At 44.6% G+C, this 27600-nt stretch overlaps 1 protein-coding gene across 1 annotated transcript; it reads right to left on the bottom strand.

The window, feature by feature from the left end:
• Nucleotides 1-86: 86 nt before the first annotated feature.
• Nucleotides 87-27600, bottom strand: TAMALIN (trafficking regulator and scaffold protein tamalin). The gene is made up of 8 exons (XM_081320400.1): nucleotides 27408-27600; nucleotides 13103-13152; nucleotides 9987-10041; nucleotides 9422-9524; nucleotides 5904-5997; nucleotides 5717-5783; nucleotides 3267-3333; nucleotides 87-2949 (listed from the first exon to the last, which is right to left on the bottom strand). The coding sequence occupies exons 1-8, from the start codon at nucleotides 27558-27560 to the stop codon at nucleotides 2504-2506; spliced, it is 1035 nt and encodes a 344-aa protein (XP_081176526.1). The 5' UTR covers nucleotides 27561-27600; the 3' UTR covers nucleotides 87-2503.

Here is a 27600-nt window from a genome sequence, read left to right as displayed (position 1 = left end):
TCCAAGCAGCAGATGGTTGAAGAGCTCCAAGGCTTACCTTGCTGTTTGCAAGACTAATGAAAAATGAGAGCACTACTATCTGAATGCAAAACATCTCACAAGTTTTATCCAAAAGTTTACAGTGGAAACATAGCTGCACATGTCTGTACAAAAATCCAACTCTGAATATGGTTTTTATGCATAAGTAAGCTGAACACAGTTATTGGCACACGGTGCCTCCCTAAATTGCTGGCCTTGCTTTGTTTGTTTGTTGCTTCTTCCCCCTTTAGCATCTCTTTTGAGAAATATCTGTCAGGGTGCACAACAGCCACTCTTTTCCCGTCTGCGCTGTGTCACCCCCTCCTCCCCTCTTCCTGCAGTTATTTCCTGAGATAAAGTTAAAAAAAGAAAAACCAGAAAGCTGCCCTTTGGTTTCCCTCACACAAGGCATTTGCTGGTGAGAGATTGGAACAGACACGAAGCCGTTTTCAGAGGCACAGTTCTGTTCTGAGGACTTCACTTAGGCCAGGAATATGGCTCATCAAATGTTGCTAAACTACAATTCCCAAGAGCCTTTGCTGGCACAGCCGATAATAAAGGGGGTGCCAGGAGTTGTAGTGCAGTGCCATATGGAAGATCGCAAATCACCTTTTGTCTAAGGTTTTAGACAAACACCTTTCTTGTTTTGTCTAAGGTTCGCCCAGCCTTCCTCAAACTGGCACCTTCTAGATATGCTGGATTACAATTAAGACTGATTGATCTTTATGTCTATGTCTGTCTACGTCTATGTCCCGTTCTCCCTTTCTCCTTCTATAGCTTGAAGCAATCCTTAGAAAGATGCTGCACTGAGGTTTGGGCAAGGTAGCCACAAGTTTCATTCTGCCTAGGGCCGGCCTTCATAATATCCAATTACCCTGCTAATCCAGATCTTTAAGATTCAGCTCTCTTGGAAATAAGGTCATCTTGTTTAACTTCCTCTATTTCTCTTCCTGAGCAGTCCTGAGAATTAGTGTTTAATTCAGCAGGAGCAAAGTGGGGACTCCTGACAGACCCAATCTTTTACAAACTTGGGAGAAAAGTCGGTAAAACTAGAATAAACTGAATTTATTAAACTGAATGTTGGGACTTCCTATTGGTCTGTTGGCCTTTCAAGTAGAATTAGGTACGCTGAAAGAGCAAAATGTAACACCAAGACCTCTTTCCTCATAACTTTTCCTTTCACAGTTGCTCTAGAATAAGGAGAGGAAAAATGTGTAATAACATCTGGATTTTTTTAAAGACTGGAGGGAGGTTGTGGGGAGTTGCTGCAGCCTCTGGAGGCAATGAGGCAGGCAGGATGTAACTCCCCAGAGCAGATAAAGATACAGAGCAGCTCAGAAACCACATTTATACAAACTGGTGTGTGTGTGTGGGGGGGTAGGGGGTAGGGAGTTCCCCATACATTTACAGCTCAATTGATGATCCTTCGGCCTTCCCAGCGGGAGGGAAAGTATCTGCTGCTGTAGACATAGGGGCCGACTGCAAGACATGGACTCCCCAACTGGATTAAGTGTTCCTTCTTCTAAGTATAGCTTAGAATCGGCCTGGCCCCAAGTGTAAGGGAAAGATTGAACTTGATATGCATAAAACCCCTGGCAGTCTTGCCCTTCAACACTTAAAAATACAAAACCAAAATGCAGAAATATCTTGGGAGTTCTTGCTAGTTCACACCCACTTACCGAGGCTGATTTCATACGCAGTTCACTCCATTCCTGTAACTGAGCCTTCTAAATATAATGCAAATTTCCAGCCAACATGGCCAAAGACGAGGCTAGACGGGAATTCTGGGACTTGAAGTCCCAATGCATCTGGAGGGTGTCCAATAAAAGAAGGTGGTAGCTTTTGCTTTCTACTGAGGATAGTTTTTGCCTCGGGTCTGAGCTTTCTCAATCTTTCTGACTAAACCTCAAATGTTACTTTCATGCTCTAGGCTAAGTTAACATGCTGGCTCTCCTAATGCCCCCCTCATTAAGTCCTAACATAAGCCACCCAATGTACAAACGCAAACTAAACATACCGTTTTAAAAAAACAAAAACAAAACTATCCCTGCTAGTTAAACCAATAATAATGTCCTGTTTCCCATCCATTTCTAAAAGAAGTCACCCTATGGCCCACCGCAACAAAGAACCACCCAATGATTTGAAGAGACTGCTTTATGCCAATTCCTGAAAAACATCCCAAACCCAAACTACCCTCGTATGAATGAAGTATACAAAATCACTTGTACTTCTTTGGCCTCACAATGTGCTACATTTTTTCCCCCTTTTGAGGTCTCCTTTCTCCCTTTCACCCCACTCCCATCCCAGCTGATGAATTATTCGTCCAAAAGTCGGATGCAAACTGCACTCCATAGAGCTGGTCTGTTGGCGTTCGGAAGCCCAGTCCTCTGCTAATCAAATAAATAAATAAATAGAGAACACAGCAAGCAGAGACAGCCGGCCTCACGGCTGAACTGTGCTTTGCTTTCCCAAGAAGAATGTCCTTTTACAACTGGCTCTCCTCTTCCTCCAAAGAACGATTCAACCCAGGAATAAACTTGAGGAGTCTCTTGCGGAAACTTCCTTGTTTGCTTTTGGGGGGCCTTGACGTGACTACAGAGTTCTTTGGTTCTCCGGATTTGTCCCAGAAATAGGCATCCCCATTGCTGCTGCTGGTGGTGGAGCATTTGACGCTGATGCTGCGGGTCAACGTTGTCTTGGGGCGTGAAGACTGAGCTGCTGCAGGGACAATGTCCAGGGAGTCGGCAGAGTCAAAAAAGCAAGTTTGGTAAAGAGACTCCTCAGTCTCATCAGTGGCAGTGCTGACACAGCCCACGCTGCTGTAAGTACTCCCAGCTCCTCTCAACAGCATCCCGTAGGGTGTAGAGCCATACAGGCAGGAGCGCACAGACTCCAACGTATCATAGATGCTGGGGTCTTTAACCACGATCCCTACCAGGAAAGAGCAAACAATTACTTAAGTGAAGGCAGGAACCTGCTTCTTCTCCCAAAGAGAAGAACTAGTCCACGCTTGAATCCACATTTTGTGGTAATCTTGGTTTGGCTTAGTGCGGTGTTTCTCAGCTTCGATAGCTGTAAGACGCGTGGACTTCAATTCCCAGAAACCCTCGCCTAGTGGGTTACACAAACACAACCAAGAGTAGTCTGTAAACCATGGAATATGTCTTTCTGCTGCCAGCCAGATTTGGTTCTCCATCCATGATCTAGAAGACAATCACAAAAAACGCCGGCACTCTTCTGACACTTACCGTGGACCAGGCGCTGCTCTTGGACCATCAATGACCGATATTCTCCCCATTTTTCATACAGCGTTTGCTACAATGGAAAGAAACTGACATTACAAACAACAACAAGGATCAGTCAAGACTATATATCTAATTATGATCTCCTTCAAATGGTGCTTGACTGCTGGTGAGCCATTCTCCTTAAATCTTATCCTTCCTTTTTTATTCGTTCTGTGACTAAAGCTGATGGTTTCTCCTGCTTGGATTGGGGGGGGGGTGTTTTCAAAGAATCCAATAGATAAGAGTTGCAAATTTTATGGGCTGCGAAGAGACAGAATAAAAGCCTGAAAGAGGAGAAGAGTTGAGCCTATTGTCCAACTACCTGCTGGCTTCTGAAAGATACTAATGGCCCACCTACTTCTCAAGGATAGGTAGGCTTCCTGCTAAACACATAAAACATCCTCAGAAATACAGATTCTCAGACAGTAATTAAACAAGGCTGTGGCTCCATTTATCAGCAGACTCTGCAGGTAGAACTTCCCGATTTAGTTTATGAAATATCTAATAAGAAAAATATGAAGTAGGAGATGATGAAGAACATCTTTCTGAACAACAGGAGAAATAAGAGAGTAGCTCAGGAATCAAAGACACACTGCATTATTAGTTTAAATTTCTTTCTTTAAAAAAAAAAACTTAAAAGCCTGCAACATTAGATAGAGATAGATGATAAACAGCCAGCCAGCCAGATATAGATAGGTAGATAGGTAAATAAGTAGGTACAGACAGACAGATGGCTTTGAGTCTAGTTCCTATGGATGATATGAAGGGACTGGCCGAAGCTCACCCAGCTGGCTTCGTGCCTAAGATCAGACTAGAACTCACAGTCCCCTGGTTTCTAGCCTGATGCCTTAACTATTACACCACACTGCCTATAATATTTATAAAGAACAAGCAAAACCCAAAATTCAAGCAATGTAAGAAACGTACTCAATTTAGTTACGCCAGCTGTATTCTTTTATATCAGTGTAGGTATTCCTTTTGTCATGTCCAGAATCACCTTAAATTACACCTTAATCATGGGGAATAAGACTATTTTAAAGAGATCCCTCATCTCATAAAGATACAGTTTGGGCCCACCACTTTTTTCTTTTTTTTTTTTGCTTTTCGGCAGCTTGGAATTGTAAGTAAAATTAGACCTCTTAAGAGGATTCATACAGCTATTTTTCTTAAACAAAGGCAGAATATAAAGGGGGGAAAAAGGGACTAGCCTAAAATTTAGCCCTGAAACATATCCTGCATTCTCTAGGTGGCATGGCTATCTTCATCCCTTCTTGCTGCTGTTAGGATATATTGCATGTGGAGAAATGGAGATCAAGAATTTCCTGCTGGGGGAAACTGATACAGAAAAACCAACAGTGAAAATGACATTTACTGTGCTAGAACAAAGTGAATAGTGCCGGAAAACATTTGATGGAAAGTGGAAAAGTTATTGATCAGTGTTAAAAGGAGGTTAAGGTAAAGGTAAAGGTTCCCCTGCACATGCATGCTAGTCGTTTCTGACTCTAGGGGCCGGTGCTCATCTCCGTTTCAAAGCCGAAGAGCCAGCGCTTATCCGAGGACGTCTCCATGGTCATGTGGCCGGCATGACTAGACGCCAAAGGTGCATGGAACGCTGTTACCTTCCCACCGTAGTGGTCCCTATTTTTCTACTTGCATTTTTACGTGCTTTCGAACTGCTAGGTTGGCAGAAGCTGGGACGAGTAACAGGCGCTCACTCTGTTACGCGGCACTCGGGATTCAACCCACCAAACTGCCGACCTTCTGATCGACAAGCTCAGCGTCCTAACCCACTGAGCCACCACGTCCCTTTAAAAAGGAGGTTAGATTGGTCTAAACTACTCTTCTTTTTTCTTTTGACGCCTATTGAAAAATTTAATTTGCTGAACACTGCCCGAGAGGTTGCATTTTTCCCTGATTTCCTCCATTCCAAGACGCTGTTATACAGCAGAGAACTTCTTCAGCTGAAGAGTTGCACAGAACCTCAAAATAGGGGATCACAATGGGTGAAGCAGAAGGCAAATGGGAAGGGACATATCAGTGGGTAGAAGGAAGGACGGGGGGGGGGGAATAGGGGAGGAAGTTTTAACTTTGCTCCTTTCCCCTTAGTAATTCCTATGCAGTGAAAACTGCTGTTTTTTTTTACAGTTAATACTGAGCCAGATGGACTAATAATTGCACTTGGCATAAGACAGCTTTCTGGTTTTTTTTAGGAGTATGGAGCATCCTGATCAAAGCCAAAAAACTGCAATTCTGTCTATACGACTATTTGTAGGGCAGTTACCCAGGTTGAATTTGGGGATATCATTTCATATCCATGTACAGGCCCTAATTCAAAACGGTTGCCTCTTTTGGGCAGCAACCTGAGCCAAACTTGTAAACATTTCATTGCACTTTCCTGCTTGAATGCCACTCACCTTGAGATACTGCAAGCGAGCCTCCAATTCGGCCCTCCGGATTGATGCACCGTACAAGGTATCTAACCTGAACAGGGGACAAAGTGAGATGAGTGATGCCTCCGTGGATAGAAAACCACAGCCGTGGCACATGGAGTGGGGGGAGGGGAGGGCTAGTCCTGGCTTAAAGCAGCAATCTGGCTTTTACCTGAGCACGTTTCCAGATGCTTTGATGATCTCCACAATTTCACGGTGCCGGATGCCTTCTACGTTAAGCCCATTCACCCCTGTGATTGTGTCTCCTACAAAGCAGAGAGGCAACAAAAAGGAGTCGGGGGGGGGGGGGGACAAAGGATCTCTACTGGGCTGCACACTTAAAGCCTGAACTTAAGATATCACTTCTGCAATTCTGCAAAAACATTCTTTATTTCGGTCTCTCAGGCTTGGTGTCAACGCTGCTAACATCGGATATTTTTGCGTTGACAACCGTTGGAGATGTGGCCATTTTCTTCTTTTCACTTGTAGAGTTAGGTGATGATAAGGTTGGGGGGAATGTGCATGAGAGTCCACCTAGACATAATAATACTGAACCTAGCATGAGAACCAAGGTTGTTGAAATAAGAGATGGTAAAGAATTGGCGGTCTGGAGAACTTGAGGGGAAGCCCAAGCTTTGAACTAATTGGGGAATGTGATTTATGACTGTTAATTGGAGGAGGGAATTGTGCTTTGATACTATGTGCTCAGGGGAGGGGAATTTAGTTTTTGGCTTCGATTATGTTAGTGCCGATGTTATACTACTTGAATAAAGATTCTTTAAGGTAAACAAGGCCTCAAAATTCTTGGAAGAGTTCCATTTGTTGGAACCATGACATTAAGCCAAAAACTGAATTGGTGGTAGAGGTAGGGATGGACGAAGCCCCCCACTTTTTATTGGCCTTGTATGCCTGATCCCCACATCTTTAACACAAAGAAGGCTTTCAGTCCACAATGCCCATATCAGAGTTGACTGTGATCTCTCCGCTTCACAGCTAAAAGAGGTGAAGCAATTTTTCCTCTTCCCCTGGTTTTGCTTGCTTAAAGAAATGATCATAAAAGCTTGCACACACTTGTATTGCATTTATTTGGTCTTCATAAAATTATTCCACAAGTATGGGTTTGGATTTCTTTTTTCCACAGACCAACACGGCAATGACAATTTTGTCTTGGGCGCCATCTAAATTATGTAAACAGCATAATTGCACATTGATTTGGTTTTATTCTGAGCACTCTAATTATGTGTCAAGAGTTTAGTGAGGGCAGAACCATAGGAGGGGCATGGGGAAATATTTAATCAAGAATACTCATGACTTTTTAAATTTCTTCTTCTCTGTTTTATTGAACAAAATGACAGAAATTAAAATAAAAAGATATTTGAGTTGGGTGAAAGAACAGAAACACGGGGAATCTGAGTGTTTGCATGTATGTGTGTTTATAGAACGTATGTATGTGAGAGAGACTAAGTGTGTGCTTGTATGTACACATAATCTTAAAGAGTGTCTGTCTGTCTGTCTGTATGTATGTATGTGTGTATACACAAACACACACACACACACACACACACGGTACATGTGGTATTAGGGAGAAATAGAAGCATTTTAAACCTTCCAATGCAATATTCCAATTCATAAAAAAATTCTGTACAGATAACAGTAATTTATTACTATATAGAAAATTTTAACAGAATATTCTTTCAATTTTTTCTGAGATTGTTCTGCTATTTTTAAGTACAGCTTGTGATTTTGAGGACTAGGGTTGCTTACAAGAGAAAAAAGAGACTGTTTGGGAGCCAGAAATTTTTTTGCTATTGGGAAAAATGATCTCGGCTTGGAGAGGTATACTTTTTTAAAAAAGGCCCTCTGTACAAAAAACAGGAAAAGCAGTGTTTAATGGGAAGAAAGGAGGGTACCATATTGCACAGCCAAACCCTCTAATTCATTCACCCCCTCACCTCTGTCTGAGCCTGCTGTCAATCTGACTCTTTAAAGCAGTGTTTTTCAACCCTGTCAGATTTAGGATGTGTGGATTTCAACTGGCTGGAGAATTCTGGGAGTTGAAGTCCATACATCTTAAAGGTGACAAGTTTGAAAAAATACTGCTTTAAATGAAGATGCCATGCTTTGGCTCTCCAGAGCAGAGCAGCTGGGAGGAGAGAAGAAGGCACCCTCGTGAAAGCTGCACCCCAGCCTTCTTCATGGTTCCTTGTGATGTGAAGCCAGAGATGGTGGAGGCCTCCTTACAAAGAGCCAATGAATCACAGGCAAGGAAAGAACAAGGAGAGGGAGTCTGCATTACTGGCCTGTCTCGGAAAGACCCCACTCTTTGGCTATTGTACACTACAATATTTCTTCCATGAGTCCTGTTGGCCAGGAGACAATGGGCCCACTGCCCATTTTAAGAGGAAAACATGCAGTATTTTGATTGTTCAGAAAAATGCCTAGCATTCCAGTGAACAGGAATGCCTTCTGAACTATTATATTTTAAATCTGGAAACCCCAGCTGGACAAACTGATGATGTTAGGAAAACGGAGAGACAGGTTTTCCTGCTGTTGTCTGTCTGGAGAGGGTTTCTTGATTCCCCGCCCTCTGTTTTCTCTGTTTTAGGCATGTTAAACTGGTCTAGTACTATTTTTTTTCCTTTTATTTTCCATGGAAAACCGGGAGGCACTTGTTACTCAACATGTTGGTGATTTGTAGTCAAATCTGGAGAGGATAGTCCTGTGAGAACTGTGAAATCTGCAAGGATTCCACATGTCCCCATCAACTGTGGTCTCCTTTGATTCTAAATAATGAGAGGTGAGGAAATGCAGATGGTCCCCGCCCAGTGACCACAACTGGGAACAGCAACTCAGCCACTAAGTGAAATATCATGTGATTCCAACAGGCTTTACAACCTCATTTCAACGGCAGTTGTTACAACAATTCAGAGTTAAGTCATTAAGCCAGAAATCACGTGACTGTGAATTATAATTTTACGGTTGGATTCTCCGTTGACTCTGCTTGTGGGAAGCTGGCTGTGAAATACGCAGATGATGATCGCATGAACATGAGATGCTGCAACTGTCCTAAATGCTTGCTGGTTGCAAAGTGCTTGAATGTCAATCATGTGACTCTGGGGACGCTGCAACTGTTGTAACTGTGAAGACTGGTTGTAAAGCTAGTCTTTCAGCACCATTGTCACTTTGAACAATGGCTAAATAGGGCAATCATTAAGCAAGTTCTACCTGTACACTTCCCAATTTCTAGCCTTCACCTTGGGGTCTCAGCACCTGTCCTTGGAGCCTCACAGAGAAGCTCACGCTCCCAGGCTTGGGGAAATGAGCAGACTGAGTTGGAGGGTGTCCTGCAGCAAATGACATGTGGAGTTCAGACTGTGGCCTTGCAGGCTCCGTTCTGTGAAGTAACAAGAGGAGCCGGTGATATCATGTTGTCCTCCAATGGCTTTCCACAACAGAGATCTACTCGGTGTTCCCTACAATTGTAAAAAGCTGGGAGGAAGCATGGAGACAATAAAACAGAGGGCTGTACACAAGTGTGCCCTGAAATTTGCAGTTCAAGAAGACAGAATGACATTCTCACTGGCCACTAAAGGCCAGGAAGGTCTAAAACCTGAATCGTATCTGCTGATTTTACCAGTCAGCTGTTGAGCTCCATTGAAGCAGTACAATGCAGTAAATGAAGTCTCTTACCAGGTTTAAGGCCTGCTGCTTGGGCTGGGCTGTTTTCGTGAACCCGGCAAACAAAAGTGAACATCTCCACACGTTTTGTGTCCTGATGGTGTAGCCCATAGGTCTGAAAATTGCCCAGACGGGAAAAAGAATTATTTATTATGGCATGAGAAGGGTGGATTAGGGGTTGATGCTGTAATCTATAATGAATGAGGTAAAACAGCATGAAGAGCTAGACAGCCATAGCAAGCTGTGAGATGAAATGAATTCTGCCCGATTTGGATCATTTCTCATTCTCTAAAATGTCTAAGATCAAACTCAGCTGAAAAGTGAGACAGGCAAGATTCAAGACATTGTCATATTTTCCTCAGATCTGATATTCATTGCTTTGAAAAATCTAAGTCCTCAATTTTTAATTTTTTTTTAGAGTCTGAAATTTGTATTTCAACTTTTTTCCCATTTGCAAATACCCTGAGGCATGTGATTTAAAACCCTGTCCTCAATTCCTGCAGAGTGCAGCCTGCAAAACTTAGTTGGATGTGAGGTAAGTTTAGGAATGAATAAAAGGCTTTCTCCCTACATTTACCTGAATCTCAAAACCATATGTCTGGCTCTCTTCTTTCTCCAGCGTGATCACTTTCCTGAAACAATGCAAGAGGAAAGAAATTCAGCTGAAATTCCTCAGGACCTTGCATGAGGCAGATTCCAAGCCCTATTCCCAAAGTTGTGTAAGGATCTTTGTCCACTTTCTGATTCCTCCATCTTCCCACAGTTGAAGCACTGCCCCACAATATGATTTAAGTTACAGGAACTTCCCTTAGTCATAGTTCAGCAACTTCGGTCTCATGCGTGTTCAAATACAGGGTTGGTGGGGAGCGAAAGCAGCATTCTTCCCCTTAGCCAGGCAGCTGGATCAAACAATTGCCGCACCCAAGAATCATCTCCTCAGCTCACAGTCCCTCTTTCCCTTACAGCTCCTTCCATATCGCCACTTTGAGCCAAAGAAACAAACAGGAAGGGAGCAGCCTTTTTGTGTATCATCCAGTCTTTATGAATCCAGACTGGAGCTAACAAAATAACAAAAGGAGATCCAAGTGCAGAAACATAGCCAAAGCAAACACAAATGTAATCAGGGATGGGGTTGCTGAAGCAAACATAGATTCAGTATCAAACAACCACAACACATTATTCAAGAGTATGCTTTTTTAGATGCATCTCTTTCTTGCAGACTCATTTACTGCAAAAAAGGAGATACCTAAGATAAATACCGAAGAATGGCAGATAATCTAACATACGGGGACCATCTTTTAGGGTAAATTACATGGATGGCCACTCTTCTAAACAACAGAGCTGCAATCTTTCACAATTAAACATGCATTTAAAAATCCCTGTCAAGTTCTCCTAAAATTTTTTTGAATGACTTCAGTACTAAAATGAACTGTTTACTGAACATTCTGCAGATTCTCTTGAGAAATATTTGCATTGCCTTCCTATCCAAATAACCCAGATTATCAATCACTTTTTTTTTTTATCAAAGTCCCATATATTACCACCAGATATTGCAAGTTGAGTGTATGTTCTGTGCTTTTAAATGGAATGGGTCATTCCATGAACATTGTCCATTTATGATATGAATCCATCTGGTATAAGGGTAGTAAGTGGTCAAAATTTCTTCTCATTTGATAAAAAATGCCTCTCTATTTAATGATAATTTGGAAACTGCAAGAAGGAGACAAAGATTCCTCCTTTCATTTCATGAAAAAGTTGCGCCTCTTTATAAAACAGAGTAGAATATCTGGCCACAAATAACGTATGGGTGCATGCACACACCCAACTGACCACCCCTGGGTTCTGCTTATTATTTCTGGAAAAGAAGTATGGTTGAATTAGAGGGTTTTTATAAGCGACTCCCAAACGTTTATTTAATTTCTACAAGCTGTCACCGGGAATTTAAGAAACGTCCCCAATATAATTCAGAAGCATATTTTAGGAGAAGCTTTTACACAGAGACATTTCCTAATAGCCTGCATTACTCCTGGCTTTTGTTCTCCTTGTCTATCACATATGACAGTAGCTCTAACAAGGGGGAAGGTCATTGTTTCTTCAGCCTTGCACCTTCAAGATGGACTGCCCACAAAACCCATCACCCAGCATGCTGCGAGGTAGCAGGTTAGAAGAACCTGAAGGATGCTATGTTGGCAAAAACTTGACACGGGAATGTAATAAGATATTAAGACAATGGCATTCAGATATCCTATATTTAGTTACGACGTTTCAAAACTGGAAATTCTTTTCCTCCCCATTTAGCAATGAAATCACAAGCCTGTGGAAAGGTATTCCTTTACCAGGGGTAGGCAACCTTGGCTCTTTTATGACTCGTGGACTTCAACTCCCAGAATTCCTGAGCCAGCCATGCTGAGGGGAAAGGGAGAGGTTTCCAAGCTGAGCCACGCTGGCTCAGGAATTCTGGGAGTTGAAGTCCACGAGTCATAAAAGAGCCAAGGTTGCCTACCCCTGCTTTATACCTTTCATGTGCACTGTTAAAACCCAACTTTCCTGTTCTCTAAGAAAGCTTCAGGAGAATTTCACCTCCAATCATTTGGAGAACTGCAACCACAGGGCTTGTAGATGAGGCAAAAACAAAGGTCCTTTCTCCAGTGAGCCCTTTCTTGGCTCTCTCTCTTTGTTTCTGCACAACAAAGCTTCTTCCTAAAGAGCTGAAGTGGCAATAATTGCTCTTATCACTTTCATCAATGCAGCTTTAAGGGCACATTCCTAAAGCTTGAAGGTGATTCGGTATCAAATGTAATTTATGGATATTTTGTCTAAAGTCTCTTATTGTGAAGCAACACTCAACTAGGCCACATCCGAGTCTTCTTGCATTGGATCCCAGTGAAGGGAAGATTAACTCCTATCAGGGATGGCAATCTGATACTCATCAGATATGCTAAGACCACAATTCCCATAAGCCCTGCTAACCAAAGAGGTTAACGGTGGGAATTGGTCCTCCAACCTGTATACTCCTATTACCATGTATACCATTACCAGAAGAGGATTTTGGTTTGAGGAGTTGCAGAAAGGTATATGGTATGCTTGCCCTGTGTGCGCTGAAGCACTTTTTTGCTTTTGAATCAAAGCATTGTATTATACGTCCCACTTCTGCTGGACACCAGGCTGAGGAAAGTTGCACCAGAGAGATAAAGGAGGAATTGCAATCCCCATCAATTGAAAAGTTTACTTATTAAAGAGACAAATTGAAGAGTGAGTCTACCCTATTCCATGAGAGGTTAACCATCGTTTTGAAGCTTTAGGTGGTGAAATTCTGTCCCCAGCAGGAGATATAGGACTGGAGTTAACACAGCCAAAGGGTCCTTAGTCTAAGGCTCTATCCCAGAAGACAAAATACCTTGGCAGTGCTTGCAAATTACCTCCAGGTGCATAATTTCTTTTATTCCCTATCACCACCACCACCAAACCACTGTAGGACCATCTCACTGACTCTCAGCCACTGACTGGGGGGAAACAAGACCGGGTCCTAAGCGAGCACAAGCAAGAAACAGACAGCTTTTGATTAGACTGCATGGAAGGCAAGCCTTTCTCTGTAGGCTCACATGGGGAAAAAAGCAACCCTGTCTTCAGCAGAGCAGGACAAAATTTACCACTGAAACTCTCCCAGCAGGAAAGGAGCAACTTAGCACCTACCTGTGCTGCTCAGGGGACTGGCTCAGCGAGTGCCACTTGAATGTAGAGCCCTGAAGGAGAGGTGCAAAAAAGAGAATTAGTCAAGAGTATGGTAGGAGGCAGGCCTCAAACCTCACTCAGATGTAGCGCTGATGGCACTGAGCCAGGGACTGGCCCAAGGGAGCCACAGAACAACCCCAGAGTCAGAGGCCTTAAAGGCTGCATACGAAGCACATTTTCCTGCCATCTGATGACTCCACTTTCAGTCTTCAAGCGGCATCAAGATCTGAGAGAATCTTTGCCTACCTTGTTTACTGAGCTGTTGTAAGAATTACTTAGATCATTTTCATTATGTGCTTTCAATAAAAGCTCAGCTTTGATAGCTTGCTCTGGATGCCTGTCACTGCCAACCCGGCAATGTAAACAGGTCTCCAACATGAAACGAGGACTCTGCCTGAGGCAGCTAAATCCAAAGCAGACACTGTTTTGGGAAGCCAGTTGCTAGACAAGAGGCCATTCATGCAGTTGGTTAACAACACACAAGGGAGGGGAATTCGAATGGGGAGCCTGCTGGAGGCAAGCTGAGGAGGCAGTCCCTGTTCTTCATCCTGTAAACCACCACCCCCTTCCTATAATCCTGATCTGGATTATGCTTCTTGCATCTGAAAGAACTGTTCCTTTGCTCCAGGGGATGTCTGTCCTCTGATGCCATCATCAACCCAATTTGGTTTGCTACCCGTAAACTGGCTATTCAGTTTTACGAAGCCACTTGCACAATGCATGAATGGGAACTGCTCTAGGTTGAAAGCACATTAGGTCCTCATTCATGGACATTCAGAATGAGGTTTCTGTTTCATTCCTTGAAGCAAAAAACAAACAAACAACTGTCAATGAAGCCAGCCGAGATTTATATCATCTGACTAAAAAATTGATCAAAACAAATGGCACATCACTATCTAGGCTGCTGAATCTCCTAGGGGCATCTTGGTGCTTTATATCCAATTTTCACATAAGCCTGAAGATTTCTTGGAATTGCATCTCAAGCTTGGCGAAGTTTCCACACCCCAAAACCACAAATGCCAACTAAGAGGGTCTTACACCCACCACCAGGGTTGATGAAAAGCATTCAGAAAGTCACATCTGAACACTGTAGTCTTTCAAAGCCACATGGCTTGGTGCCACGAAAAAGGAAAAACCTTTGGAAGAGAAAGCCCCACTTTATTCCGAAGCCCTAATTTTAAAATAAAATTAATTGCCAGGCCCATTCTGAACAAACGCTTTCATTGTTGTTGCTTCAACAGAGCAAATGATGGGAACTGAAATTTGGAGAAGCAATTAGGAAATTTTATTAATATAAATGGATTCAATCACCCTTGGAGGTGGGTGGTGCCCCACATTCATGCCATGTCGCGTCCCCTGAAGAATTTCAGCCATCTTGACATAACTGCTGACAACATGGCAATTGATAATGTTCTGGCTTTCATTAAACTATCTGAGTTGTACAAGTGTGCAAACGTGCATGTCTTTGGTTTATGGCTGAACTCAACGTCTCCTGCAAGGCGCAGCCAAGAAACGAAGCATCAGTTTTCTATTAGGCAGCTACACATGCAATTGGAATTATGCTTGAAAATAAACAGCTGCTCATGTAAGACTTCGTCCTGTCTGCCTCTGACAAGCAAGCACTCCACCCGCTTCCCCCAGCCTAGAATGACCTCTGTTTTAACCTGTAGGCATAAAACATAAATCTCTTTTTATTTTCATCACTGGAATCATTTGCAAGCATTTTCAAACTCAGGTTCAGGATTGCAATGACTTTTCAGAAGATCAGTCAAGCAATCCAAGATGGCGGCAGTGTAGGAAGCAGTATCGGATCACAGGGAGAGAAGTAACCAAACTAAGTAGGAAAGTATAGGAGATGAGGTGGGGGGGGGGAAAGGGAGGGAAAAGAAGCAGAAAATTAGATAAGGAAGATAGAAAGGATAAAGGAAACAGGAGCGCAGTAAATGAATGGCTGCATGTGGAGTCAGAGGCAGCTGGCAACAAAGAACGAGACAGCCAGCTCTGGAGCGCAGCTAAGCAGCCCAACGCTGGAAAAAATGGCAACTGAGAGCAGCGAACGGGCCTCTGAACAGCAGACAAGGAGGGAGACTGTTGGAAGCAGCGAACCGGTAGGTCGCTGCATTTATTCAGCGTGGGGGGAAGGGACAAGTGGCAGAAGCAAGTGTAGGGACAAGGGTTTCCAGCTCCATATTGGAATGAAATGGCCCTACCTGTCAAGCTCGACAATGGCGTTTCAGTGACCTCAACAAATTCCCATCAGTGAAGTGGGATATTTGGGTGGCCTGCTGAGAGTGGAGTGAATAGATTTGAATCCCACTATAACGGGAATTGATCCAGAAGGCACATGGGCAGTGTCTTCACCCTGGAGGTTGTAGCAAGCTAGTCAAAATTCAAATTCTACTTAATAGATCCAGAAGGTACTGAAAGCTAAAACCGAGTCCTTCTGAGCCTTATCCAGACATTCCACTTTAGAGCTGAGAAGCACAGACAGGGTTACACTGCTCTCAGGAACAAAGGCGATATAAAAATAATAATTACACAAAAAATAATAATATGAAAAGGCCAACAAAGTGATACAGACATTGGTTTCCTACCGGTGGGAGACGAGCATATTCCTCCTCCCATGCGTTGATTCTGCACTTAAGTCAAATGCTTGAATAATCAGAGCTACTGTGTCTGTTGAGAACCTCTCCCAAATATTCTGATTAGCTATCAGGAGGAATGTTTTCTGCATTAAGCTTGTAATTCTACATATAACATGCCTTTGTACTAGAACAGGAGTAGGCAACCTTGGCTCTTTTATGACTCGTGGACTTCAACTCCCAGAATTCCTGAGCCAGCTGGCCCAGGAATTCTGGGAGTTGAAGTCCACGAGTCATTAAAGAGCCAAGGTTGCCTACCCCTGTACTAGAACACCCTCTTATATTGTTTACAATGAAAGTATCAACTTGAAAGTTACCAAAAAGTGCAAAGTAGAGGCATAAAGGATTCAGATCCCTTGCGAATGAAAAAAAAGAATACGATTTCCCATGGTATATGCTTCAAAACAACCTCATGCATTCTTTCAACACTTAAGCCATCTTTAGCAAGCATCAAGGCATCACCAAGCAGGAGGTAGCAGCACCTAGTCAACCTGGGCTGATCTTGAATATGAAACCAGGGGCAGACCTCTTGGTGAATGTTTGAATGGGAGACCACCAGGACACACCAACACCAGATTAGTCCGGTCAATCAAAAAGCCACCCAAAGTGGTTGCGGGAAAGCACTTCCATGTGTTGCCAAGAAAATAGACATGGTAGTTATCAGGAGTTGAGCTTGACTCCAGGGAGAATCTTATATTGTATGGTATTGTAATTGATAGAAACATAGTCCAATTGAGTTTCTTTTATGTTCACTGACTACACGCCCTTCCCTACAGTTCAGAATCCTTCCTGGTCAAGATCTCTTTTGCCAGAAAGTAAGAGTAATATTGACTCAAGAGACACACACCTGTTGGTTTCCTGGCTGAGGATACAGGAGAAGCACACCTGGTGTGACTTCTGAGCCTTTTCCTCAATCCCAGTGCAGCTGGATTTATTTATCACATTTATATGCTGCCCATTGCACTTAAGCAAGGGTCTTCAAACTCGGCCCTTTTATGACTCATGGACTTCAACTCCCAGAATTCCTCAGCCAGTGTGCCTGACTGAGGAATTTTGGGAGTTGAAGTCCATGAGTCATAAAAGGGCCGAGTTTGAAGACCCATGCACTTAAGAGTCACAATGCTCACTTGTAGTTCAGTGGAGATAATCATTTGCCAGTCTCGGTGGCCAAGGATGTGGGTCTAACACAATGATGGCGAACCTATGACACGTGTCAAAGATGTCACACCGTGCTTTGGGTGATACAGCGGCATTCACAAACAACCAACAACTATTTTTGAAACAGGTTTTTGCAGCGTTTTGAAAAGCTGGGTTAGAATGGTGGGTCCCCTTGCACAGCCTCTAGACCTCCGGATGTCACGTGAGAATAAGGCAGAGCTTTTGGAGGCTGAAGAGGCAGGCGATGGAACAGCATTCTGTGAAGCTGATTCCAGAACGAAGGCTTCATGTGGTCTGGAGCAAGCTCAGGTAGGCCACAAGGGCCTGTCAACAGGAAGAGAACTCCAGGAAAACTGGATTGGAGGATAATTGCACCTTGGGAGTATGGCAGAGGCAGCCTTTTTGAGTGACAGCAGTAGTGCTAGGGCTGAAGTCAAGGTCTGGGCCAGCAGAGCCATTGAGCGCTGCTATTCAGAGTGGCCTAGATTGGTAGGTGTATGGGGGGAGGATAGAGAATTGTTTCTCTTTTGGTCAGGGTGGTGTGTGTGTGAGAGAGACACCAGCAGAGTCGAGTTAGGCATTTTCCAAATGTTTGACCTGCCAAGCCCCAAAGGTTTGCCATCACTGGGCTAAGATGTTGCTGGGATCTTTTAAGGATGCATGTTGTAAGGCAGGAAAGGAAAAATACCCGATTGTCCTAAGCATTCAAAACTTCTTTCCGCCCACCCCAGCTCAGCTCCAGGCTGACCCAAAGTACAATAGGGAGAATGTTCCAATTCCCCAATCCTCCCTCCTCCCTTTGTGTGGCCAGATGGCTTTGAACCGCTGCATCCAGCCAAGGAGACCAAATGCTGAGTTCACAGGATCAACCTCAGAGCCTCCAAGCTGCCAGCTGGGTTTCGGGGGTGGGGGTGGGTGGGAGGCGGTGCTTGCCTGTCTGCGCGAGTGCCTGTGTGTGTTGCTGCCACGTGTGGAAGAAAAGCCAAGCGGGTTGCTCTTTGCAGAGAGTGGGGGAGCCCACTGACTCTGCTGGTGGATGAGACGTGTTGCATTGCAAGCCACCGGAGGGAAGAACCTCTGGAGCTAAAGAAAGAGGGTCTTGCCAAAAGCAGCAGTGATAGAAGCTTTTCCAAATGGCAACCAGCGGAGAGCGAGCGGATGCTTGTGTTTCAGAACAGCTCCATTTCTCTTGATTGTTCATCCCCTTTCGTCCCCTTGTGTTGTTCCCTGGGCCCAAGAGGCAAGGGCGCAGCCTCAGACCTGCAAAGAAGCCTGTCTCCACCAGTAATGAAACCCAGACACTGAGAAAAACATGTGCTTCCAATATCAGGCGGGGGCGGCAGGAACAGGGAGAAATGCTAAACACCCTTTTGGGCTGAAGACTGTGTGCCAGGCAGCCGGGACTGCGAGGGGTGGGGGGCGGCGGGGTGGGGCAGGCCATTAGGAAAAGGGACAAACCCCAAAAGGATAGCGAGACCCCTTGGTTCCATCTTTTCTCCTTCACTCCCACCCGAGAAATTCCAGGATGCAGAACCACAGGGAGAGTCAGAATCCATGCAAATCATTGCACGTGGCAATTTTTGAAAGTGAAATGAGTCTCCTGCTCTATCCTCTCTCTTCCGCCCAAAACTGGACAAATGGCTAGTGGTTCCATAAACAAACAGGGCTTTTCATCTGCGGGCTGAGAAAGTGGCTGTTTCCTGTCATGGGTGGGGACTGCTTCTCCAGGGTTGCAGTTTTTACAGGCCTCCAAGGTTATAAGACCAAAGTCCATCCAAGACCATAGCCAATGAAGCAAACCAGAATGGTTGGCCAAAGGGATTCACCACCGGAAAAAAGTACACCGAGTCCTTGACTTACCACCATTTGTTTAGAGATTGTTCAAAGTTACGACGACATTGAAAAAAGTGACCTAGGACTGTTTTTCACCCTTACAACCATTGCAGCATCCCCAGGGTCACGTGATCAAAATTCGAATGGTTGGCAACTGGTTCATATTTATGACGGTGGCCGTATCCCGGGGTCATGCAACCCTCTTCTGCCACCTTCTGACACGCAAAGTCATTGGGGAAGCCAGACTCACTTAAGAACTGTTATTACTAACTTTACAGCTGCAGTGATTCGCTTAACAACTACGGCATGAAAAGTCATAAAATGGGGAAAAACTCACTTAACAACTGTCTCACTTTGCAACAGAGATTTTGGGCTCAATTATGGTTGTAAGTCAGGGACTATCTGTAAAGCATTCTTTTTTGCTGAGCTTGACTGTGGGTTTCCCGTTGTTCCTCTGCCAAGTATACAGAACAGGTTTTCCATTGCTTTATTCTGGAGAGCTTTCTTTACTTTCCAGTTTCACCTAAAGGCCCTAGTGGTCTCCCGTCTCAGCTCTAACCTGACCCAACCTGGTTAGCTTCTTTCTCACATCAAGGTGGCTGAAATGGAGCCCCAAGAAGTTCTACTCTTTCTAAGACATCTCCACACGAGTTCCATCCCAGGCAAACATGTTGCTCCTTTCAAAGGCCAAGGACAGCTGTATCTGTAGATACTCCAGCCCATCTGTATTAATTCAAGGTTTTGACTTCCTCCACCGGGTCAATTTACTGTATTTGGAGAAACAAATGAAGAAATGGTCATCTGTCAGGATAAACAAAGCAGACCAATAAGATGGGCAGGATAAAAAAAATGAGCCCAGTGTAATTTGGGTGAGATCCCATGGCACCATGCAACTGACCTGGCTACCTGTTTGCAGCCATCAGCAATGTACAGTGTAATATTACCATAATAGGATCTTGGAGCTGAAAGCCAGTAAATACACCTGATATAAGGCATTGGAGGATTTCTTTGCACTCCATGTACACACAATTAGTCTCAGGGTGAAGCTAGGCTTGCATTCAATTCTCCATACTTCAGAGTTGCTTCTAAACTGGTCTCCAGCAAAGAAATTAGACAAGAAATATGGGATTAATATTGTATATGGTAACTGCAGCAAAATTATCGTACGTGGAATAGTGTTGGAAAAGCAGTGAAATGCCTACATTGGAAGATTCATTGAACTTGCAGAAATGGTGAAACTAACTAGTTTATCAATAGATAAAACAATAGATGCTTTCAAAAAAGACTGGAAACCTTAAATGGACTTTTGATGAAACAAAAGAAGAATGAATTGATGATTTGAGGATTATAAATGATTAGAAGGATGCAGGGAAAAGGTTTACGATGATAATTACTGTTAGAAGGAAGGGCAGAAGGAGCAATTGTATCTCTATTTCTTATTTTCTATCTTTGTTCTTGTTTGTTTTGTATATTTTACTGCACTGAAATTTTTTAATTAAAAAAGGGGGTCTCCGGCCCAGATGCACACACACGCCAAGCATGTACAATACACAAACTGTGAAAACAGACAACTCTTCCAAACCCAATTTTCCCTTTTGAAAAGGGAAAAGGGCATCCAATTATTATCTGCTCACTACTCATCTCTTTAAATCAGGGGTGTCAAACTCAATTTTATTGAGGGCCGCATCAGCATTGCGGTTGCCCTTGGGGTGGGTGGGTGTGGCCAGGGTGGGCATGGCCTACTGGGTGGGCATGGCTGGAGTGCATGTGGTCTACTGGGTGGGCATGGCCAGTTCTACATCGTTTGCGTCAAGGTTGCCTATGGGGCAGGTGTGGGACAGATCTGAGGGTCTCTGGCAAAAGGAGATGGGACTGGGGCAAGTGCCAAGGCATGGTCCACTGGAGGAGCTTCACTGTTCCTCTAAGGCCATGCGGGGGGGGGCTGGACAGTGGCGCAGAGGTCAAATGCCCAGCCCAACCCTCAAGCACACGTGGCACTAAGCCCAGCTCCACTTCCCCAAGGGGGCGCCCAGCTGCACGACCTCCTCAAGGCTGTTGCTGCTGTACTTGCTCTCCTTAGCCAGGTTGCTCATGATGGGTAAGAGAGCAAAGTCAAGAGGGAGGCCCACTTCCTCTCCATGTGAGGAGATCTGGCTTTGTATCCAAAGCTTCCTTAGCAGTAGGATGGGCCAAGGCAGTGGGGGGCATTTCCTCACTGTTTCCAGGATGGCTTTGTGGGCCACATGAAACCACTTCGTGGGCCGAATCCGGCCCCCGGGCCTTGTGTTTGACATGTCTGGTTTAAATCAATCAATCGTTTAGCACCGAGTTTCTCAAACTTAACAGCATGAAGAACATAACTAGTTGGGAAATTCTGGAGGTAGAAGTCCACATATCTTAAAGTTGCCAAGTCTGAGAAACACTGGTTTAGCACCTTTCTCCCTACCTTACTATTTAGTATCTGAATTGTCCTTTTCTTAAAGTGACATGTTATGTTCCACATTTACCCTTTTTCAATAAATACTCCACCTCAGAAATTCTTAGAGAAAAGTCAAAATTATGTTTTCTTTTTCCCCCTCACTTTTTTCACTTTATACTTTTATTGTAGCATAACATTTTAATAAAAAAGACATTCTCAGAGAGCAATCAAGCCAAAATTACTTGGGGGGCTAAGCAGGCACAAAGGTTTGCATTTCAGGGCAAAACCAAGCATTGGGAAATGAACCCTCCCCTAAACCAAAACCACTGAGTTTCCTGGGAGAGACGGACCTAGGCTCAAAACTACACAAACAATGCACCTTTTCCTCCAGGCCGTATCATATGCAAATAAACAAAGAGTTCTGGGGTTATGAGAAGAAGAAGAAACTTGTTAAATAGTGGGTTCTTTGGTGCAGGAATGAAGACGCGAGGCTGAGTACAGGATAACTCATACTTTATTTCTTGCTGGAACTGTACCGAAACAAGGGCTGCAACCAGCCGCAATATATAGTCTAGCCCCTAGGCGGCAGCCAATAGGTTTGAATCAACCATTGCCGCCTGGGGCTAGCCAATTGCAGGACAAGAGACTGTTAGTCTGGGTTGCTGGAGAGCCGTTAGCTGCTCCAGCAACCCACGTGGTGTATCACAAGAGCCCAGTACATAACAAAACTCATGCATGGTATGTCGTACAACCTACCAGATACCCAACCAGGAAACTGCCTGGGGTTGGTCCTGCCACCAATTACAGGATAAAAACATACTTTCAGCATTCAGGATTTTTTTTAATTCTATGGAAAATACTTGGTTGGAGTCTTTATAGTGGCTTATGTTGAAAAAGCTTGTACAGCAGAGGTGGGCGGGTGTGTGTGTGCCCCTTCTTTATTTTTTTCAGTCTTCATGGTCTGCAGAAAGATGGCACTGAAGAGGACCAAGGTCAACCTTTCTGAACCTTTTCAGGGTGGCTTCTGAAAAGGGTTAATGCAAAATAGGCTGTTATTGTTTTAAGGCTTTACATACCTATGTATTTTGGCTCTTCATTTCATCCATTTGTAAGAACCTTACCCAAAACCACACTACTGAAAAAATTCACCACACAACCTCCTAGAGACTTACAGAAGCCAGAAAAATGGGTCAGGAATGGCTCAAGCAACTGAGATACGTTAGTCACCAATTGAAAAGGAGAGACAGGCTAGTCTATGGTAGCAAAAAACAAACAAACAAACCAGGACTCTTGGCAGCCTCCCTCCCAACTACTGTTAGCAATTTTTATTAAAAGGCATAGGTTTTTGTGAACTGCAGCTTGCTTCATGAAATGCAAGGAGGGGCTAAAAGCCTACATCAACAAAGCACTTCATGTACCTGATGAAGCAAGCTCGGCTCACAAAAGCTTAAGCTTTTCAATGAAACGTGTCAGTCGGGAAAGTGCTAGTAGACTCCTGATCACCAATGTGCTTGATTGGGTCTGGCACCTCAGGAAGCACACAGAAAAATAATACAAAATACAGCTATGTAATTACGGGGAGCATAAGAACCTTTGATCTTGTTTTTCCCCCCCCCTAGGGAAGCATTTCTGAACCTGCAAAATCTGGACCACAAACTGAGACTACTGGGGTTCTTTGCCGCCATCTTGTAGCTATCTGGATTTCTTCAGTAGAGCTGGGAGGCATAGAGTGCCTCTAGCAGGGGTAGGCAACCTCGGCTCTTTTATGACTCATGGACTTCAACTCCCAGAATTCCTGAGAGTTGAAGTCCATAAGTCATAAAAGAGCCGAGGTTGCCTACCCCTGAATGTGTCATAGCATACTCAAAGATTCACTTGCTTCTTGATGCAAAATACTTCATGCGGCTGGCCTTGAGGGACAACACGCTACAGAGGTCAGAATTTTGGGAGTAGGAACAGGAAGACCCCCAACTCAGTTACAAAGTTAACTGACACCAGATAGTTCACTACTCTGTTCTCAACAATTTGGAGGAGGAGGATGGGACAGCAGGAAGTATAATCTCTGCTGAAGTAATCCTGAGCACTGAACAGGAGCAGCTGCCTGGTCCTTGTAAGGACAGACCATTTTTATTCCTTTTAAAAGTTTGGGGAGAAAGAGCAGCCATGCCATTAATCTGATAGAAGTGTGGCTCAGCCATCTGAGGTCTGTCTGACACAGATATATATATATATATATATATATATATATATATATATATGAGACACATCAGGGTTGTCAGTGGAAGCCAGAGGTTTCAAAAATAGCAATAGCAGTTAGACTTATATACCGCTTCACAGTGCTTTACAGTCCTCTCTAAGCGGTTTACAGAGTCCATATATTGCCCCCAACAGTCTGGGTCCTCATTTTACCGACGTCGGAAAGATGGGAGGCTGAGTCAACCTTCAGCCAGTCAGAATCAAACTCCTGGCAGTCGGCAGAATTAGCCTGCAATACTGCATTCTAACCACTGCACCACCACAGCTAGAATATAATATAGCTGGAGGTAAAAGCCATCCCCAAAAGAAATGCGATTACTGTGTTTCTTGTTTGGGAACTCCCATGCTCGGCAATGAGCACAGGAAACAGAAATAAAAATATTGCTCCTAACCTCAAACCAGCAGAGAGGTTGGGAGGCGGGGGAAGCAAAACACTGAAAATTAGGCTATAAGCCATTCCACGTGGGCTCATACCGTCCACGCCTCCTCCCTCTTTCCAGTAATTGTTTCTTCCCAGTTACGTCACTTCTGTTCTGGACAACAGTGATGTCACGGTTGTCAAGGTGTTTTAGCACAGACGCCACCCATGTGTGGCAGTCTGCCACTTCTCCCCTCCACTCGGAGGGTGATTAATAAAGTCTAGAACCCGCGAAACAAACTGGCTGTCAGGGGGAAACCACTGGCACCAGGTCGCAGCAGACCAAGTTTCCTTTAATAGCTGCTGTATCTGCACACAGTAGCAGGCGGCTGTAACTACAGGACGCTATTACGGGATGTGAAGAGCCGTACAGGAAATGACTCCCTGATTCCTTCTAACTGTCGGTTCAAACGCAGCTCAGGGGCTGACACTCCACGGCTGCTTTCTGGAACACAACTGCAATTGTTAAGTCCAGAATTTCCATTGCTAAGCAAGGTAGTTGTTAAGTAAGTCATACTCAGTCTAACAATATTTTTTGCCACTGTTTTAAGTGAATCACTGCAGTTAAATGAGTCATGTGGTCATTAAGCGAATCCAGCCGCCGTGCCCCCCCCCCCAAAAAAAAATTGAGTTCGCTTGTAATATGCCAGTTGGGAAGGACAAAAATGACAATCACATAATCCTGGCAAAATGCAATCATTATAAATACATGCCAATTGCTTCAATTTTGATAACATAACCATGGGGACGTTGCGACGGTCATAAGTGGGAGGACCAGTTATAAGTAACCTTTTCAGTGCCCTTGTAACTTTGAATGATTGCTAAACAATGGTTGCAAGTCAAAGACTACCTGTACCTAATGGGATATGTAGTTCAAATAGGGTGTGTGTGTGTGTGTGTCGTTTTCCTTCAAACATATAGATCAGGGGTCTCCAAACTTGGCAACTTTAAGACTTGGGGACTTCAACGCCCAGAATTCCTCACCCAGCCATGTTGGCTGGGGAAATCTGGGAGTTGAAGTCCACACGTCTTAAAATTGCCTGGTTTGGAGACTCCTGGTATAGATGAAAGCACCTGTGAGTGCCAAAAGAGGTTTCCAGTTGTTTCTAGGATACTTTCATGATATACAAATGGCACATGTATCTCTATTAGGTTTTGACTCATTTTGAATAGGCCTAGCAAAGGTTCCTGGCTTTTTTGAGTAGTTTCCTGTAAGCTTTTTGATCTTGCCCTTTGTTGAGACAGACAAAGAAGGGCTGTTCTATTGTGCCATTATCCCCTCTTTCACAAATAAAGGAGGGAATACCACACAAATTAATTCCCCATTTCGGTGTTAAGCCACAGACTCATAAAATGATGAACTTGGAGGCAGCAGTATCTGCAGCAGTAACTGTGACACTGGTTTGTTAAAATGAGCACTAAGAATGCTAACCTTAGTCACTTAGTACTGTACTGAATAAAGAAATAATAATTCCAACACCCTTCCCCTCAAAACATGGTTAGAGTGACCAACCTGGCATCTCAGAAACAAATTTAGATACAGAACTTGTTTCATAAACCCTTACCAAAGAAAACAGGAGAGTTATTTCTTTCCATTTTAATTTCCCCGAAGCATTGCATCCTGGCACTTCCATTTCCACTTTGCAAGCTGTGGACTATGGAAGCTACAGTCTAACTCACCAAGAGAGTGCTAGGATGATTTGGAGAAGGGAATGGGAAACCCTCAATCATAAGGAGTTCCCCCCCCCCTACGCACTTAGAAGTTCCCAAAGAATTCAGGTATACCTAACCCAGCAACAGATAAAGATTAGTCTGCATTAGTTAATAGCTCACTGGCTGATCTGTACTGGCTCCAGTTGCAAAGTGAACTACAGCACCTCTTCCCCTCAATAAATTAGTCTGAAAGGAATGAAATCCGGAGTTATCAGGAATCAATTTTGGGGTGGAAGGAGCTCAGTTAGACTTTTTGCTTTGTACCGAGTTAATCAGGACGCAATGAAAAAATTAAAACTAATTCCGCAACTAGGAGGGGAACAGTAACCACAGAATTTGAGATGTTGAACAGATGGACACTTTTTTACTTCACCGTATTGCCTTCCTAAATGATTCCCTCCAGAGAGCAAGAAACCCATGCAAACAATGAAACATCTGAATACCACAACTTCTTTGAATGTACACACTCATGTTTTACATTTGTATCTAAAAACAAACTATAACGTATGCTTATTCAAATATATATCTCACACAGTCCAGTAGGACCTGCACTCATGTAAATTTTCTCCCCGTACGCGTCTTGTGAGACATAAGCCACACATTTCTGCAATGTGAAAAACAACTTCAGTGAGTGCATATACAGTACGTGATGCTTTTCCATCTAGAAAGTCAGCTGCAAAGGTAACTAGCTGGGCCAAAGAGGAGTTCCCCAATAAAGCATCTGACAGAAGCCCCTCCTCTCCCCCTCCTTGCTAGATTCAAGTCCCCAAAGTGGTTTGCCACCCATTAATTTTTATTTACTGCAATACTTTCATGGACTGGAAGCCATCGATCAATTATAAGTTTAAATGGCCTCCAGATACTAAGTGGTAACAATCAAGAAGAGGCCCTAGCCCACCCAGGAGACCCGTCTACTAGCTTCTCCAAGCAAATTCAAAACAGTTGGTCAATCCCAGGACTAACAGGTCCACTACAACAGAGGTCTCCAACCTTAGCAACTTTTAAGACTTGTGGACTTCAACTCTCAAAATTCCCCAGCCATTCAACTCTCAAAATTCCCCAGCCAGCCAATTCTGGGAGCTGAACTCCACAAGTCTTAAAGTTGCCAAGGTTGGCGACCTCTGAACTACAAGGAATTTCTGGTGGCTCGGGCGGAAACTCGGGCTCCGGCTTCGCACTTTCCATCTTCCTCACCCAAGAGGGGCGTTACGTTTTGTCAGGAAAGGTGGGGTGGGATGAGTCGGGATGGCAGCAGGAGGCTAAGATCAGTCTTGCCGAAAGTGTGCGTGAATCCACCTCCCCGCGGCTACCCCTTTCGCCCACGCGGGACCTTCAGGGCACGGAGAAGCGCGCCTCCCGCATCGAGAAGTAGCGCAGGTGAGGGAAGGCGGACGGCTTCGCTCCGCGTTGAACCGAGGCAGGTTCCCCGGAGGAGGAGAGGCGAAGGCTTTCGCGGAGAATGAACGGACAGCGAGAAGACCGGGGGTGGTGGTGGAAAAGACAGCCCTTCCTCGCAGGACTGGGCAGCGAAAGCCCGAGGGGGTCTCCTCCCGAGTTCCCCAGTCCTTGGAAGCTCTTCGCCTCTCGGGAGAGGACGGGCAGGAAAGGCAATTGGGGGCGGGGGGGGAACGCGAGCGGGCGGCTAAACGAGCGGCGGCAAAGGCGACAATCGGGTCCGCCAAGAGACACACCCAGGATTGGAAAGCGGGCTGGGCGAGGCGGGCCAAGGAGAGCCGGCGCCGGGTTAGGAGGATCGCGCGGGTGCAAATGCCCGGTTCCTGCCGCCGCGTCCCCCTCCGCCAGGGCGGCGTCCCTTCTTTCACTTACCCGCCTGGCTCGGGGCAAGGTGCCCCCCGAGGCCGCCAGCGCCTTTTCCAGCTCCGACACTCGGCCCCCGTCAGCTTCCGGGCCGGCCACGCTCGCCGCCGTTTCTTGAGCCGGCTGTCCGGGCCGGAGGCGCCGAAGTCTTCGCAGGGTCATGGCTGGAGAGCGGCGGAAAGGAAGACGGGCGGCCGCGCCA

This window comes from Vipera berus (assembly GCF_964194415.1).
Source record: "Vipera berus genome assembly, chromosome: 2".
NCBI classification, from domain to species: Eukaryota; Metazoa; Chordata; class Lepidosauria; order Squamata; family Viperidae; genus Vipera; species Vipera berus.
This window is presented reverse-complemented; position numbering and strand designations above follow the sequence as displayed.